Source organism: Coturnix japonica, chromosome 18, assembly GCF_001577835.2.
Source record: "Coturnix japonica isolate 7356 chromosome 18, Coturnix japonica 2.1, whole genome shotgun sequence".
Taxonomy (NCBI): domain Eukaryota; kingdom Metazoa; phylum Chordata; class Aves; order Galliformes; family Phasianidae; genus Coturnix; species Coturnix japonica.
This window is the reverse complement of record NC_029533.1, coordinates 6,495,771-6,512,800: the sequence shown is the minus strand read 5'-3', so window position 1 is coordinate 6,512,800 and position 17,030 is coordinate 6,495,771. Positions and strand designations below refer to the sequence as shown.

The 17,030-nt window shown below is 47.1% G+C and overlaps 1 protein-coding gene across 2 annotated transcripts in view; it reads right to left on the bottom strand.

Annotated features, from left to right (window-relative positions):
• The window catches only part of RGS9 (regulator of G protein signaling 9), a 29,519-nt gene extending 14,468 nt beyond the window's left edge, over positions 1–15,051 (bottom strand). Inside the window, exons 1-9 of one of the 2 annotated variants that reach the window (XM_015880054.2) lie at positions 14,313–15,051; positions 9,368–9,464; positions 7,995–8,045; positions 7,716–7,822; positions 7,271–7,322; positions 6,198–6,256; positions 5,730–5,806; positions 3,908–3,989; positions 3,326–3,397 (exon numbers count right to left, since the gene is read on the bottom strand). In XM_015880054.2, the coding sequence (XP_015735540.1) occupies positions 3,326–3,397; positions 3,908–3,989; positions 5,730–5,806; positions 6,198–6,256; positions 7,271–7,322; positions 7,716–7,822; positions 7,995–8,045; positions 9,368–9,464; positions 14,313–14,375 (660 nt within the window). In that variant the 5' untranslated portion in view covers positions 14,376–15,051. The remainder of the gene's footprint in view (positions 1–3,325; positions 3,398–3,907; positions 3,990–5,729; positions 5,807–6,197; positions 6,257–7,270; positions 7,323–7,715; positions 7,823–7,994; positions 8,046–9,367; positions 9,465–14,312) is intronic. The other variant, XM_015880055.2, reaches the window with a different exon arrangement.
• Positions 15,052–17,030: the final 1,979 nt, after the last annotated feature.

The window sequence follows — 17,030 nt, the reverse complement described above, 5'->3', positions numbered from 1 at the left end:
TAAGCTGTCATTAGCGCAGAGAAGTCACGTGTATGCAAATAAAAATCAAAGCCTATGCCACATCTGCAAACAAATTATTTTGAAAGCACATCCTACCCCAGAGAATCCACCTGTCACAGCCTGAGCAGGTAGATCAGCCCTCTGCACGGGTCCTGGGAAGCTCAGGGGAATTGATGGGGTACCCCAAGGTGGGGAAGGAATTGCACAGAAAGGGGCTATGGCACAATAAGGCCAACACTGAACTGGAGAGGAATCAAATGAGCCCAGCACTGAGTACAGCATCCATCAGCCCACCCCACTAAGGGCTACAGGTGCTGGCTGTGCTCAGCCCTTTCCAGCTCTGTAACTGGGAAGGATCTCAGCTGTTTCACCCCAGAGCTGCACACTATTTCATTTCCCTTCTTCCCAAATATCCCATCCTTTCTCCTATCACCGGTGTTTTTAGCTTCACTGCTGTTATAAGAAACCCTGAATATTCTGTGTCCTTTTGAACACTGCCAGTGATCTCCACCAGTTTCCCCATCCTGACTTCCAGCTGCCAAAGTGCCCCACAGCACCCACCCACCCTCCATCATTTGACTGGAAATAACATTTGGAACAAAAGAGTCATTTCTTTTAATGAGATTAATTTTGCAATGCTCTTAATGAGTGACTTATCACAATTACTGTGGATAAGCTCCCCAGCCCTTCAGGCTTCGAATCAAAATGGCAATTAGTGATAAACCTCAGTCTGTCTCAGGTTGAGTGCTACACAAGCTCCTCCCTGAGAGGCACAGCAGAATCCTAACCCCTGTATGGCCTTGTCACCCCTTGCTGCAAAGCAGCCATTGAGGCAGAGCTGGGAGCCAGCCCAGGCTCCGAGCCCGGAGCTGATCCATGTGGTTGAAGCCAAAAGCTCCTACAAGAGCTGGGATTTCTCCAGCTTTTTTTCAACTGGATAGACCTCCTCTGCTCCCAGTGTGGGTCTTTCTGACCACACTGTGGAGGCTATGGTAACTGCGTTTTTGCCTGTCTGGCCACTATCCAGTGTCTACAAAGGCCAGGAACAGCTGGACAACAGCTTTTGTGCATATGCCCGGACAGAGCTTGGAGCAAAGAACAAACACAGACCATGGTTATCCAGAGTTCATTTCAAATCTGGTCACTGCAAAACTGCCTTGCAGTTTGCCTCTCCTGAATGCTGGTAGTGCCCTCCATCCACCATACAGATAAACATCATGACAGTGCACTCCAGAGACCAATTCTGTCTGCGTCTAACATAAGACCATCTAAACATGCATCTCCGCTGTGTTGATGTTTCCACCCCCACAGCTGCAAATCAGATTTTTAACTGTCCAGATGTCTGGTTTCCTTCAATAGCTGGGTTTCCTCTATCTTGTTTATTTGCTTCTGATCCTGTTGTTTCAAAAAGAGCGAGGGTTGCAGAGGAAGTTGTGTGTTTATCAGGCAGCCAAACTGACAGAGGCTTAAAAAAATTAAGTCCTGCAACAATTTGTTGTAAAGAAGACTGCAACAGACTGCTTCATGTAGCAGATTTGCTGCATGCTACTTAAGAGTATTTCATTCAGAAGTCCCCAAATCCAGCATGGTGATTCTGGCCAGCCTATCCACCATTTAGAAAGGCTTTCTGCTTACAGAAGAATGCAGGAGCAGTAACTACAGAGGAGACAGTGGGCTCTGCAGTTGCTTGGTAACTCACTAAGAAGCGATGCTTGATCATGAGCTTGAGACCCGGGTAACAAAAGGCTAAAGCAGCACTTAATTAGCTGATCAATGGACAGCTACTGCTGCCTTACACCCCACCAACTACAGCTCCCAACTCACTGTAACAGCGTGCACACGGGTCAGTGATAAAAGTCCCCTTCAAAACTGTGCAACGTTTGGCTGAGCACCTGTTTATCTATCAATTAGAGAGGGAGCCACCCACCAAAGGGTCTGAGGCAAGTGAAAAAAAGATTTGTGTACCAACATCAGCTTCAAAGAAGTCATTCTGATGCCAGAAATGAATTATCAGCTGAATTACTCAGCTGTCAAGAGAAAAGTAAACTAATTGGCCAGTATTGCCAAACTAGACTGAGCGGAAACAGAGCGACAAATCAAATAAATGGGTGCTGGATTTGTGCACTTTCTGCTTCCATTCTTTCACCTGTCAGAGCCAGAGGGGCTGGGCTCACAGAAGACACAGAAGGCCCCAATAACCCTCATTTCCTTACGAGATGGGGAATTGCCCCTTCCTCCTGTGCCCAGGGTGTGAGCTGAACCGGGATCCCTCAGCTCACCTCTGTGTTACCAAAAAACTGGCAAATAGCTACAGGCTTTCTGACTGTTTGCAAACTGAAAATCTCCTTCCGTGTCAGCCGTAAAACTGTGGGCGAGATGTTGGCTTTCTCCTCTTTTCCCTTTCTCTCTCTTTGCTCCTCTCCTGCTCTCAGCAGCTGCTAGTTATGGCATGAAAAAAAAAAAGAAATCAACCCCAAACCTACATTTTGCTCATTTTCAGTATCTATGGTAACAGAACACAGTTGGCCAAAGCAATTATCCTGCTTCTGGCTGTTGGGATGTTTAAAGGCTGTTACAAAAATGAGAAGTTGTGGGAATACAGTGAGTGCGATTGCAGTAACATTTGCATTTAATTGCTGAGACACACTTTGACTTCTCTTTCAAATGAACACCATTAAGTGTACAAACACAGGCTCCCTTTAAAGGACTGATGGAAGAGAAGACAGGCTCCTCATCCACTGCTTTCATCTTACTGTGAACTCTAAACCAATCCCTCCCAGTTAAAGCCTCCACGGTCTCAGTTCATTAATTCTGTTTATGGTGCAGCACCACAATATGCATTCTTAGAGAACATTTTGTGCCTCTGTTCTTCGCACCAACTTCACTTTTCACCACATATGACCTTTATGGATGTATTCTGTTATTAATTATTTTAAAACTGGATCTATCCTCGGACTCTTCCTACTGCTCAAGCAGCTCATTCAGCACTAATAACAAGAAAGCTACAAGCATTTGTAGGTAGAAGATTCCTTCATCCAGCTTCACCTGCAGAGAAAGCATCTCCCATAGCTACACACTCACAATGACTGAAGTGGCAAGAAAGTTGACAAAGTACTTTTTTAACAAAGCCAAAAGAAGCTGCCAAAGCCTATTTTGAGGGCTCCACACCCTGCGGGCAATGAGACAGCTTCAGCTTCTGGCCTGCTTGGCTGTCATGGCTGAGCTGACTTGCTTTGCCTGCATTCTCCAAAAGAACCACAATGCCAGCAACCCTGCCTGATTCCTCCCAAACAGATTCAATAGATGTGAAAAAGTGCTTCCTTACCTGGTTTACCTTATCTTCATTGGGATCCGTTACACGGTCTATTCCATATTCTAGGACATCCAGCATGCCGGGCTGTTATGAACAGGAAACATCAAAAGCTTTACTGCTCACTTGTTTTAAAGTCTGTTGGACACACTAATGGATGAGGAGATTCCCAAAGTCTTGGCCTGGCATTGCCGTGCATGACACTCTCCCAGGGAATGCTCCCATCTCCACACAGATGCTGCAGCTGAACCTCCCTCCCTTGTAGCTTTGAAAACTCATCACAATGAAGGTACTGTGGATGCAGGGCTTTGTTTTGCACCCCAATCTAGTTGTGACTGGGAGAGCTGTGGGATGTTCTCTCTGTCTGTACATACAACGTCCCTTCAAGCCTCTTTTCCAGGACCATCACTAAGTCAGTTGATTCCTCAACCCTGAAGCCCCTTTTCAGCTTTCTCAAGTGTTCCCTGTGGTGAAGTAATGGGATGCACACCCAGGCTCATGCCTGCAGCTGATCCCCAACAGGGCAAGGACTTATCAAGGGCTCTAAGGAGGGCCCTGCTGAGACATACAAGCCACATGCTGTCATCTTCAACTTACAGGAGTTCGGTTCACAAGCCAGTAGGCTCTCTCCTGGCAATCCAGAGCATACCTGTCCGCCTTCTTCCGCTCCTTTCCTGCCCTGCAAAGCCAAGAACAGGATTTTACTCTACCAGAAGAAAACATTATTTCCTCTCTTCAAAAACCAGTAGTATGACAAAGGGGACACATCACCAGCCTCCCCACCCACTGGGTTCCAGTCTGTCTGCCCAATACTCTGATGCAGGCTCCAGACCACATTTTATCCCAGATAATTCTGGGCTGTAGGTCACACAGTTCACATGGTCACACGTGACTGCTACTCCTCCCTGCTTTTAGCTTTTGAGAAATCATCTTCTTCCTGAGCTCAGCTGGGAGCAGACACATCCTCTTTTGAGTAGACAGACAGCCCTTTCAGAGAGTCTCGTGCTAACAACCCACTACTTGCAGTCAGTCTTGCCTGATGTTTACCCATCTCAGACATCACCAGGCAGTACATAAGGGTCCCTATGCAGAGGTACTGCCCATACACATTCCGACCCATCCCTCAGTTCAGCATTTCTCACAGAAACAACATGGAAACAGCACCAGTGTTCCCAGGCACTACATTTCAATCATCTCCACAATTAAATAGAAGAGGAACTAGCATGGTTTGGGTTTGAACCAAGTAATTTTTCTTCCAGACATGTCCTGGGCACAGGAGCATTCCCATCAGGCCATCTGCATGTGGCCACCCTGCTGTGGCTTAGCGGGGTGGGTGCTGGCTGCCTGCACCACCAGCTGCAGCATCCCCAAACAGCCCCAAAAGCATTTAATCTGCTACTTCAGATACTGCCTTAGTATCCACCTGTAAAACTGCATTTGGTATCTCTATACCTGAGTCTGACCTCAATTTGCAAGAACAACAGTCTTGTGCTTAATGAGACAGTTATCTGATGAGCTGTATTCTGACAAGTTGGCTACCATCCCAGTGAAGACAGAAATGGCTGTTGAACAGTAGAGCTGGTGCTTGTTGAGGTTGAAGGTGAAAAAAGGCAGAAGGAATCCAGAGAAACAGAAAAGTTCTTATCTCCAAAGGAGTAAACCCATCCCAATTCATGGGAATTTAAGGGATTCAGCTCCCTGCAACAAGCCATTTTGGCTGGGTACCTAAGAAAGCACCTCAGTTTTCTCCAGAAGTCTCTGCTGGGAACACTTCTTGATTCAGGACTGAAGTTCTACTGTGAGACTTGTGCAAACAATAATCAAACCAGACCAATAACAGCTCCTACATCCAGAAGGCTGACCCATAACTACACATGGACATCTCTGATGCTTGAGCTAGAAGAAGCAATAGCTCATGAGGGCTTGCATGCTACAGCATCAGGTTTCAGCTTCTGCGGGAAAATCTCATCAGGTGCCAAACCACCTAAGCCTCCTGTAGCGCACTAACCATATGAAAAAGCTACTCGGAAAGAGGCATGCCCTTGAGTCACCCACCCGCGCTCTCACTCTGACAAACCACCAATTTCACATCATTGGTGGTCAAAGCCCAGGCAGGGAAAGAAACACAGATGCAGAAGGAGAGAGTGAGACGTTGCAAGCAGACCTCCACTCCTTTGAAAACAGTTGCAATCCTTCACTTGTGAAGTGCAAATCGAACAAAGTTTCCACATTAAGTGGAAAAACCTGCAATCTGATATGAAAGGCAGGTTTGTTTCACAATTTTGAGGGGTACTTGCAAGTTATTTTAAAACTGCAGCTTATGCTCTAAACTGTAATTTAACTGCATAGCAGGACAGTGAAGCTCTGCTTTCTCATGCCCTCCCCTCTGATGCGAATAACAGAACGCAAATCAACTCACTTATACTGCTCTTTGGCCTGCATAATAACAAAATCCCACTTGTAGTTTATTTTTTTATTGAGCATGTTGTAATGTTCCTGGAATAAAAATAAAAAGGCAGTTAGTGTGAATATTCTGGACAAGGCACTCCCATGTTAGGGTTTTCTTGATTCTCCATAGCTCAGCTCGGCCAGGCTGCTGACTGAGCCAAGAAATCTGGATTGTTCTGAATGTAATTATATGAATTGCAACAGTTTAAAAAATACCACAGCAAGGAGAGCAATTATTCCTGCTAAAATTGTCATTGACTTCAGAGTATTTTTCTGCACCAGCCAATTTTTCACTTCCACAGTTTTGGCTTTTGATACCACTGGAGTAACACCTCATTGCAATGAGGTGACTTTATGCTACACTTCATTCATAGCAACAGAGGGCTAAAGCTCTAGCAAATGAGGGGTTTGCCATGGAACAAGTACAGAAGCTCCTCACCTTTTCATATTCTTCTAAAATCCCTTTCCTCTTAATGTTCTTCTTTGCTAGGTAAATTGCTGTGGAGGGAGAAACAAATAAGCAGTCAGCTCTACTTAGGCAAACAACTCCAAGAATAATTAATATAATGCCTACACTGCAAATACAGGAATCTTCGTTACAGTATCCTTCTGAGCATGAGCTCCAGGCTCACAGAAGAGAAACAAACTTTGAGCTTTGCTTTGCCATCAGTGTCACACAGGGCATTGCATGGGTGGAAGCAGCCATGCACGCGTGGTGCTGTGAGTAGCTGCTCCTCCTTTGGGAACTCAGCCAGGATTTCATGGGCCAAAGTTTGCTGAGCCAAATCTTTAAGATACTGAGGTTGTTCGAGTTTGTCCTCCACGTTTTCCAAATGCAGGCCAATGTTCTGTTTCAACTTCTATTAGAAACATTCCAGTGTAGAATGTGCTCTTTTTCGGATCTACAGCATAACGTAGATAAAAACCACAGAGGACAACCCTGGTATAAACAAACCCATCTGTAAACTGCACAGCCTAAAGGAGTAATTAAGCTGATCAGCCCAAGTTTCATGACCAGCCCTACAGTAAAAGGCATCACAACGGCAGCAAAAGATTGAAGGGAAGAGGTGTCAAGAGATATTGGCAGTCTGTGTGCATTATGCAAAGAAAGAATCATCTCTGAATGCAGGGCTTGGTCCAAACCTACAGAAGATAGTTTGGGGCTCAGATCCAGGGATATACTTAACTACCCAGGGAAACCTAACCTCATGTTTAAAGTCTTCCCAACACAGCAGAGTATTTTAGATGCTTTCCAGTCCTACGTCTCTGGTTGGAACATAATAGAAGGATAAACCTTTACATTGAAGGCACACAAGGTGCATGCATCCAGAGCATTCCCTCAGTTCAGCATTACTCACAGTCATTCACAAGATAATATGCAAGTGAACACAAGGGCTGGTCATACCATGCGGAAACACAGCATGAAAAGACGAAGAGCAAGCACAATGCAGGACTGTGTACACAAACACTTGGATCAGAATTACCTCTCCTAAATACAAAGCTATCACTTACCATAGTCAGTGTCATCAGCAGGCCAGCTTTGTGCAGGCCAGAAATACGGGGTCTGCAGGAAAACAAGCCTTTTGTTAAGTGCAGAACAGCCACAAATTCATTCCAAGTAGCACGTAGCATTGCTCACTCTGGAAGGAGAGAACAGCTTTTCTCTTCCATACCCAGAACCTCAGCTCCTTAGCTGCATGTTGGCATGCACAGTAGTGCAGGCCAGCTACAGTGTGAGGATTTAAGTCATCAGACTGGCAATTTCAAATCCACTTCTGCTCTACAGTCAGTGTGTCCAGCCTTTCCCTGCCACATGAACCTTTAGACTGAGATGCTGGAACATGATTAGTACTTTCTCATTCAAAGTGCTAATGAGAGAACCCTAATTTCCCATCACAGCAGAAACTCTGCAACTGAGAACATTAGAAAAATTGGTATTAGGCAAAGTGCAACTCACTTGAAACCTGTACAGGATGCCATCTGTCCTGAGGGTGAGATTCTTTGGCTCCTGAAGAGGGTAGATGTAGCCATATTTGACAAACAGGTCCCCCAAGTGCAATGCCTCTGAAAATAGGGAAGGTAGAAGTTTTGATTGCATGGGAACACTGCACTGGAAATTAGAAGTGAGCTGCTACTGTGGAGGGAAGAATTCATCTAGGAAGATTTGTCTATGGAGATCTTAAAGTTTTATAACTCTAATCTGAAAAGGCATCATAAACCTTACATTTCTACCCACCTTCATTAGTGATCTGCAAACGCTGGAGAATCCACTGAAATATATCATTACCTGCAAAGCAAAGAAAATATTGGGCACTTGAAACCAGAAGTGTACAATTTGTGGGCCAAAATGAAAGCTTTCCAGTCCTCACCCCTAACACAGCCTGGGAGCTCAGCAACTGCAGATTCCTCCTTGCAAATGTCTCTTGCACGACACATTTAAGAGCACACACAAAATGAACAACCAGCAACTGTCTGGCCATGCTATCACTCTAGCTTTCTTCTGCTATTGGTCTCTTCTCTCCAAAGTCCCCTAGCATCGTAGATTGTGATGCTAACCTTTCTTGACATTGAAGCGATGACTTAACTTTCTAATAAGGGCTCAGAGCTTTTATCCTACTGCCTGCTTCCTGAAATAGATGAAATTAAAGGATTATCTAATCAATCATTTTTAGACAGATCTCTCTGCATTATCTCCCACAGGTACGCATTTAACATGGAGGTTTCTTTGCCTTTTCTCATGTAAGCCATTTTACTGATAAAGAAGTTACCTAATTCACTTCCTGCACTGAGAGTGCTCCTCAGAACAAGCTTTAGACATCTCCTTACACTGACTCTGACTGGAGCCATGGGCAAATGGTTTAATCTGCATGCCTCTGCTTCTGTATTGAAGGAAGAAGGGGACAAGCAATATGCAGAGCCTGCAAGGCTTCACAAATGCAGCCAGGATGAATTAATTTGTTTGGGCTAAACCTTTTCCCGAGTTGCCCAGAGCAAGCTCACGGGTCTCAGCAGGAGTTTTGGTTCTGAATTTCAAAGAGATGCAGTAAAAAAATGAAGCAGGAGAAAATACTGGTACAAGTACGTGTGAATATTTATAGTGGAGGATCCCTCACAAGTGCTGCTGTGGAGGCTTGGAGAACAGGCAAGCAGAGCCACTGATAGTGCATTCTGCTGCCCTGTGCAAGGAGCGAGCAGTCATAAAGAAGTCATAAAGAAGAGCTGCCTGTAATGCTAGACTTGACACATCACAGCCCAGCTATGAGTCTGCTTCTCCTCCAGCCTGCTTGAAGGAGGCAAAGCTGTCATTTAAAGGTAGAGAAGTGGGCTGAATATTTTATTCTTTTCCCGCAGGTTGAATAAAAACAATTATTGTCAGAAAACATTAATAGGTTGACTAATAGTTGGCTGTTCATTTCTGATGCATGATATGTCATTATGATTACAGAGGCAGAGTGGGCTCCATCCAACCTGGCCTGAAACACCTCCAGGGATGGGGCATCCACAGCCTCTCCAGGCATCCATGCAGCAACAACGTGGAGATGGACAGGGGGTCTTCACACAGCTTTGCTTTGCTGAACTTGGCTACAACTCTTCCCTTGGAGCTCTTACCTGCCACAGCATGTGGGATGTTTGTGATCATCACCCTCTGAGTCTGTGTCTTGATGCCCGTGTCTGGATTCTGCATCTCCATGATAAGTGCTTCAATCTGCAAAGCGTGGAAAGTTGCTTTTATTGCACAAACCCCCAGCTGTGCACAGACTCACAGACACTGTATCATTCACCAAGGGGAAAAAAAAAAGGCAGTATTTTGGCTGGCAACCAAACAGCAAAGGTTCTGTTTCTGGTCTGCAGATAATAACCAGACAGGACTTCAGCAGAGCAGCAGGAAAAGCACACTGCTTTGCTCCAGGGCTGAGCAAGAAGTGCAGACACCAGGGAGATGAGAAGAGCCCATCCTTTGAGGAAGCACAGCCATGTTAGAACCATGCCTCTGAAGCAGACAAAGAATCAATTACAACAGGGACCAGCATTTACACATGGGAAAGGTGTTCTCCTTCTCTGACACTTGTCTTCCTGATAACAGCACCCTAAAAGCACAGGCGTCCCACTTGTGCTCGGGATGGGTGGGCCTGGCACATGTTCACCTCCTTGTTCAATGTGATGCTCAGCTGAGGGCTGCGAGAGCTCTGGCACTGTGAGAGATGCTCTGATGTTTGTTTCTGCTTCCAGAGATATTAAATCAGAATTGGTCCAACAAGACCAATTTGGTCTCTCTGCACATCCATTTCAGAAGAAGCTGCAGCCTTTTAACTAGGATTTGTGGATTTAACAAGTGTGACTTGATGACACTTATGCACAATGAATGGCATTGTTTTCACAGGCACCACAGTGACTTTGGCCCCGAGTCTTGCCAAGTTCAATGAGGATTTAAGCCCATAGTGACAGGATGCAATCTAGGCTTAACAGTAAAAGTGTATTTTCAGCTGCGCTTTAAGCCAGTGTCAAATTAATACTAAAACAGAGAAATCTGGTAAAAATTCACACTAATACTTGTATATAAATACTTACATAAATACTTTAAGACAGCAAAACCAGACCAAAAACAATGGAATGTGATTTATTTTTTTTTTGTGTGTTATATTTTAACTGAACCCTATGTTTCCTGGGCTGCAACACCAGAGACAGGGCTGAAGGACACACAGAATGTCCATATTCAGCACCATCTCTGCCAGACCCAGTATTTCCTCACCCCAAAGGACACTGGGATGCAGATACAGCAGTGCCCATCACCACTGGACTGCTGCATTTGTTGCCTGCAAGCAAAGCAGTACAGCACAGCATCCTCTGTCCCAGTCTGCATGGCTGGAGCACCTCAGGGCTGCCCTCCCCTCCTCAGTGGGTTCCAGGCAAGTCTTTAGCAGCCAAGAGTGTGGAACTTGCCTGGAACCCCCCCCACACTTCCCAGCACAGCATGTTCTCTTTCACTAATGAGCAAAGAGCTCCCGACTGTCGTCACATTCATTCTGTGCCAGGTTCCCTCTTATCGATGGAAAAATAACATATATTAAAAAGAAACAAGCAAGAGGAGCCAGGGAGCTGCTGCTAGGAGGGTGCCTGCTGCTCTGGCTGCAAACCAGGCACTCTGCTGATCAATACTCTGCCTGCCTGTTCCTCCCCTCCAAAGGGAACACTCTGCTTTATGGCAGGTTGCTGGAGGCAGGAGTTGCTCTCAGCACCAGGCAGCCAGTGGGAGGCCAGAAGGGCTGCTTAAAATATAGCAAGAACATTTGCTTGCTTTGCTAAGGGCTTTCACACATTTTGTCACACTTTCAGACAGAGAAACATTATCTGGCTTCAGTTTTGTACAGCTAGAAGCCACTTCCTGCCTTTGATGACGGGTGGAGATGTGCAGAGAGGTAAATATCAGCAGGAAAACTGCTAACAGATCCAGGCTATGGGGTGAGCTCACCTCAAGCACAGAGCCACCAAAAACCATGAACCCCACTAAGGTCCCTCATCAGATCAACAGGAATCTCTGCACAGAGGTGACTTTGCCCCCAAAGCCACAATTACAACAGGAAAACTGTCTCCTAACTGCAAGTCAGAGGGACAGTTAAGTGACAAGCAAATCTCTTACACTCACGGACCATAAGAAGAAGGATCACTGTATTCTGGGGACGTACCTCATACCAGGCACAGGCATTTCCATTCACTATGTCAGACACATTTTCCCAACAGGCTCCAGCTTCGTGCATGGTGCCCACTCCTGGTGCTATAGTTAAACATCTGCTTGCGCAGTTATAGTCCCACTCACTGCCTCGTAAAGATCATCCCTCCCCACTGTTGCAGGTAGCAACACAGTATTTCACTGCTACTCTGGGCTCAAAAGATTAACTCAACCAGCTTTTTAGGTCTGCAGTTAGCAGTCCTGCATGAGTCATTTGTTAACCAGCTAAAAGTCCCTGCTTTTCCTTAACCAAGGCTAAGAGGAGGAGGATTTTCCCACCCCACCACAGCAAAGCAATCCAGCATCAAAGAGAAGTAAATCCACAGATAGGGAAAACGGACTGCAGCTGGCTCTTGTACCATACACTGTCTTTTCTCACTGGATCACCATCCCCATTCCAAATTAAACCCACAAGGAAACAAAACCAAACCAAAAGACAACCCTGCCTAGCAGCACATGCTGCTTCTCACCAGGAATGCTCCCAGCATTTCCACACAAACAGCACTGGTATTTCCACTTTTGGATGGGAAGGACCCTAGCCCTATGAGATGCCTTGGTGATGAACTTCTTGTACCAAGGAGAACAGCACAGGGAAAGAGGAAGGGAATCACCTGCCCTTTGCCAGCACAGCCCCTGCCTGTGCGCTCAGGCTGCCTCATCCATTGGACAATACACACAGCATTAAAGAAGCCAAGAGGCTGACGGCTCAGCTCTGGTAATGTTCTGTACCCCATTTACATGGAGAGCAGGAGCCTACAGAGAAGCCAACTTCAACCATAACACAATTCCAGCACTAAGACATCTTTAAAAACAGACAGACAAGAAGCAACTGATGAATAGACTCAGATGGGAGAATTCAAGCCAAGATGGAGCTGGGCTGGGAAGCCCCAACAATGCTGTGGATCTGGTCTGTCTCTGGACATCAAGGAACTGAATAAGGAAGAGGCAGTGAAAAAGGCAAGCAGCATCCATCAGCCCAGCCCACGAGGTATGAGTCATGATGCAGCTCATGTAGCACAGCAGAGGAAAACACAGAGCCCACCGTGATAGAACACAGGCAAGAAAGTCTTTCTACCAACGCAGTTTAGGAAAAAACATAACAGTCAATCTAACTTCCTGAAGAAAGCCCTTCTCCTCCCTGGATCAATCAGAAGCTGCCTGCTGGAGAACCAGCACATGAAGACAAGTTACAGCTGCGTGGACACAGCAGGACCAGCAGCATCATGGAATTGCAGGAAACCACGCTGCTGGCACAGACCCACGGCTACAGCAGACATGTCAGCCCACGGCAAAGCCTAAGCACAGGCTTAAGCAATTAACAAAGCTTCTCCCTACGATTTTAGCTCCTTGAGGCTCTAAGCCTGCAAAGTGCTCACTGGATGCGTGCCGAGCATCTTCAGCTCCCCCATGGGACAACACTGAAGGACTCAGTATTTCAGGGGATGTGACCATCACCATGTACATGCTGTGTAACAGCTGAGGCTCTGTCCATGGCTTCCCCAAGGGCTGAAAAAGCAGAGGAGGAAGGAAAGCAGAGACAAGAGCCAAGGCCTGCTCACAGACCATCCGTGAGTGCCCTTTTACAGTGCCAACAGGTCTTGTACTCCCAAAGCACTGTAGCTATTCAGACCCTCTGCTTCTTGCAGGGTGAACTGTACATGCTCCATAAGCAGTGCTGTATTTTAAAAGACCTTCCCACCCGAGGAGCTCAGAGCACTTTGCAAAGACCGCTAACACCCACTGAACAGCAGAAGCACAGCTGTGGGAGGCTGTTTTCACAAAGCACGCAGCCTCTCCTCTCCACCTCTGCATGAAACCCCACAGAAGTATTACTCAGTGCAGAATGGCCCCATGTATTTCCACCGCAGGGCTCCCCTGCCAAGTGTATCTTGAAAAACACAGTATCAAGAAACGTATCATTCCTGCTTCCTTCCTTGTGAAAAGCACATCCAGACTCACACCTGAGCACTGAACAGCCTCTGATTTCCACACTTGTACCCCCGGACTCTTTGTGTCTCTATAGATCGTAGGCGTTGCAGGAGAGCTGACTCGAATAGCAACTGGCTGGTTGTGCTTGTCACTGGAAATTCAGCTAATTCCGCTCAGCAAGATAAGCCACAGGCAGGAGAGGTGGGTGGGTGGAAGAAAAGCTTAACATTCTGCTTTTTAAAATCTCTGCAGCTCTTGGTTGCACTAAAACCCAGTTCCGCTTCTGAATGAATGCTACAGGGAAAAGGGGAAAAAAGAACCCAACACTGAATACTTTACAACATTACGCATCACATCCAAAAGCGTAGGCACGGATCTTCCCACTCTTTCAACTGTTTGTGGTCACAAATACGCTCGTCTCTAAAAATGTGGAAAAAGGCAGGAAGCGAGAGCTGGTCATGACACATGCTCATAAAGCAGACAGCAGCTGGGTGGGTGGAAACGTACCGGGAGCAGAACGGGGCAGCCCGGTGTTGGAGATGAGTTTTCCCCTAGGAAATGGATGAGCTTTAAGGATTTGGGGGGGAAAGATTGGAGAGGGAAGGAAACCGTCCGTATAATTCAGCTAATAATAATAATAACAACATAAATAACTTTCAAATTACAGCTTTCTCCCCGTGATCTCAGCCCCGGTGCCAGGGGCTCCACGTGGCCACAAGGCACAGCCGGACAGAGCATTCCCGGGGGTAACAGATCCCAGCAGGATGCTCGGACGGCTGATACGGACAAGGGGACACCTAAGCTGAGCACCGCATCGCACGGCACCATCAACCCGGGTGCGATCTTGTACCCCAGGTGCTGACGCCCAGCTCGCACCCGGAGCTGCTCAACCCTCACCTTTTTCAGGAAGGCCATCCGCGGGCGGTAACGCTGCCCCTGGTCCAGCCGTGCGACGGTCATGGTGCTGCTGATGGAGCGGAAAGAGAGGCGGGCGAACGAGCAGATCGGCAGCTCCAACAGCTCACCTGGTTACAGCCCCCCACCACCAGCTCTCCCGTCTTCGCCGAGGGTGGCGCCTCCGCTGTGCGCCGCAGCCGATTAACATCCGCCGTTCCACGCACGGCGCCCACCTCGGGGCGCTACTGAGACGCTGGGAGCCGTATGGAGCACAGAGTGATGGTGGGGGATGATGGTGGTTGGGAGGAGGAGGCAGCAGCTGGCACAGCCCCCCACAACGCTGCTCGCTCATGGGGAGAAGAGAGGAGTCTTCCAGCGTGCAGCTGGTCCGTTGTGATGGAGCAATACAGAGGCAAGCAGGCTTCGGGCAGCTGCACCTGCAGCATCACCCGCCTGTCAAACAGCTGGATGGTTTTGGGAACTCAGCGTTTGTCATGGGGGAAATTATGATTAATGGTGACCAGAGGAACAGGGAAGGGTTGCAGGGTGCTTCCTCATGACAGAGCTGGCTCATGGCTGTGGGTTTGGGGAACCTGAGTGGTAGTGCTGGAAACCAAGAGCTTTGTGTCTCTGATCTCTTCGGAGAATGGTGGGATTTCCTCCTGCTGCCAAGGGTTGGCCAGACAACACAGGCAGGAGGAGAGTCCACCCAGCATGGCCAGTGCTCTCGTACACCCCCCAGACACATATGAATATCATGCAGGTGCATTTATACCCTGCACATTCACACGCAACACATCTGTTTCAAAGTCATGCATTTGCTGCTTCTTGGGGCACTGCCTTCCCCAGCACAGTGACTGCTACTGCTCTGACATTATAATCCATGGCTCACGGGCTGGAGGAAAACACTTTGGCTCTGAATACAGAGCACGGTTCTTTTCCATTCATACAATACCCTGAGGGTGTGGGCTGCTTTCCCAGTTGCTCTGCTGCCCTCATGGAAGGGTTTTATCTTTATCTCTGTTCTTTCAGACTAGCTGAACAAGCCAGTGCTTTGGAAAGGCCTTTCTTCTGTGTCTGCTTTCAGTCATTCCCATGTGAAATCCCCCTGTGAGTCACAGCAGCCACTGGATCGCAGGCACTTCTTACTTTCCAAAGGCTTTTCCACCGCTCTGTGCTGCTAGCTATAGCATAATGCCAATGAGTAACCTGTCATCCCACTGATAGCAAAGTTATCACACCTCATGCTTCAAGGCATCAGCTGACTGTCAGAAGAAGAAGTTCTTCATGCATTTGCAGTGTCTTGTAACTCCAGTGTTGTGTTGCTGTTTGGTTTCTCAAAACAAGCTCAGATCCTGGTGGCCTCCTGATACTGCCAAGGTGACAAACTGCAGCAGCACACAGTGTTCTGTAGGCAAACAGCAGGAGAGAGGGAATTAAAAGTGGGGTAAGGTGAGGTAAGGAAAATAACAGTGAAAACATGCAGGCATTTTGAAGGCGTTAAGTAAGAGAAGAGTTCCACCTTAGATTCCTCCTCAGCTCAGGTTTGGGTTGTTTTCAGTTTCCAGTCTTCTCCGACAAGCTAAAATAAAACCAAACATAAGCTCAACAGTGATTCTATTTAGGAATGACGCAAACCACCAAAGAGAGATCAGAGATGAACCGTGTTTCACCTGCTGCCCAGGTGAATTACCCCAGCAGTTAATGTGTTATGGCAGCTCGGCCACGTGAAGCACAAGGCACTTAAATCAGATTATACAGGTTCACAAAGGGCAGACAGTCCTGGGCTTCCAATGACAAAATCCTCATCCGTGAAGAGCAAACAGACTTTTTCCATCCCTGATACAATCTGGCAGATTTATAGGTGAATTTGTCAGCCAAAAAAGCAAAGGGGCTTGTGCAACAGGGCAGAGCAGCAGAGTGCCAGCACAAGCCATGCACACTCCTTGTCTTCCTGCTTATTTCCAGCTGCCCCTGCTAAATATTGATGTCCCCATGAAGTCCCCTTCAGTAATGTTCGCTCTCACCAGACACGTTCACAGTGAAGGTGACAATTCTTGTTGCTTTCTAATGCGGAAAGCACTGCAGGTGGAATCCCCCTCTTTTTTAAAGATGACATTTCCTAAGTGGTTGCCCCTTCTTCACACATCACAAGTTGAATCATGCGACACAAAAGGCGTGTGGTAACTACATTTCTAACTGAGGAAACCGGGGACAGCGGTGAGGGGAAGGAAGGGGTAGGTAAATGAATCAATGAATCAACGTAAATGAATGGCACTGAGTGTCAGGCACAAGCTGAATTTCAGTACGCAGTTCCTTCCAGGAAGATTTCAAAGCAGTTTATCAGAAAATAGTGTAAACTTGGCACAGACAGAGGCATGACTTAACCTCAGGTCTCCCAGTAAGGCAACAGTGGAAGCACTATTTCTGGAGTCCACTGTCCCATCTGGTAGAGCACAAGCACTGAAAACAAGAGGGATCCTTAAAGAGTGGTGAGCAGGAATAGACAGCAAGCACTTGTCACCCATCACTGCTGAACCTTCCAGGGAGCGGCAAGAAGGCAAAGAGAAACAGAGAAATACTCTATGCACCATGTCTCAGAGATGAAACCAGGCTGAGAGAATGCAGCTGGACTCACAGCTGATGCAGTGCTGAGGTGGATAACATTGAGCCCATCCTCTCCAGGGAAATCCATCATCCTTGCGGCAGGAATAACCC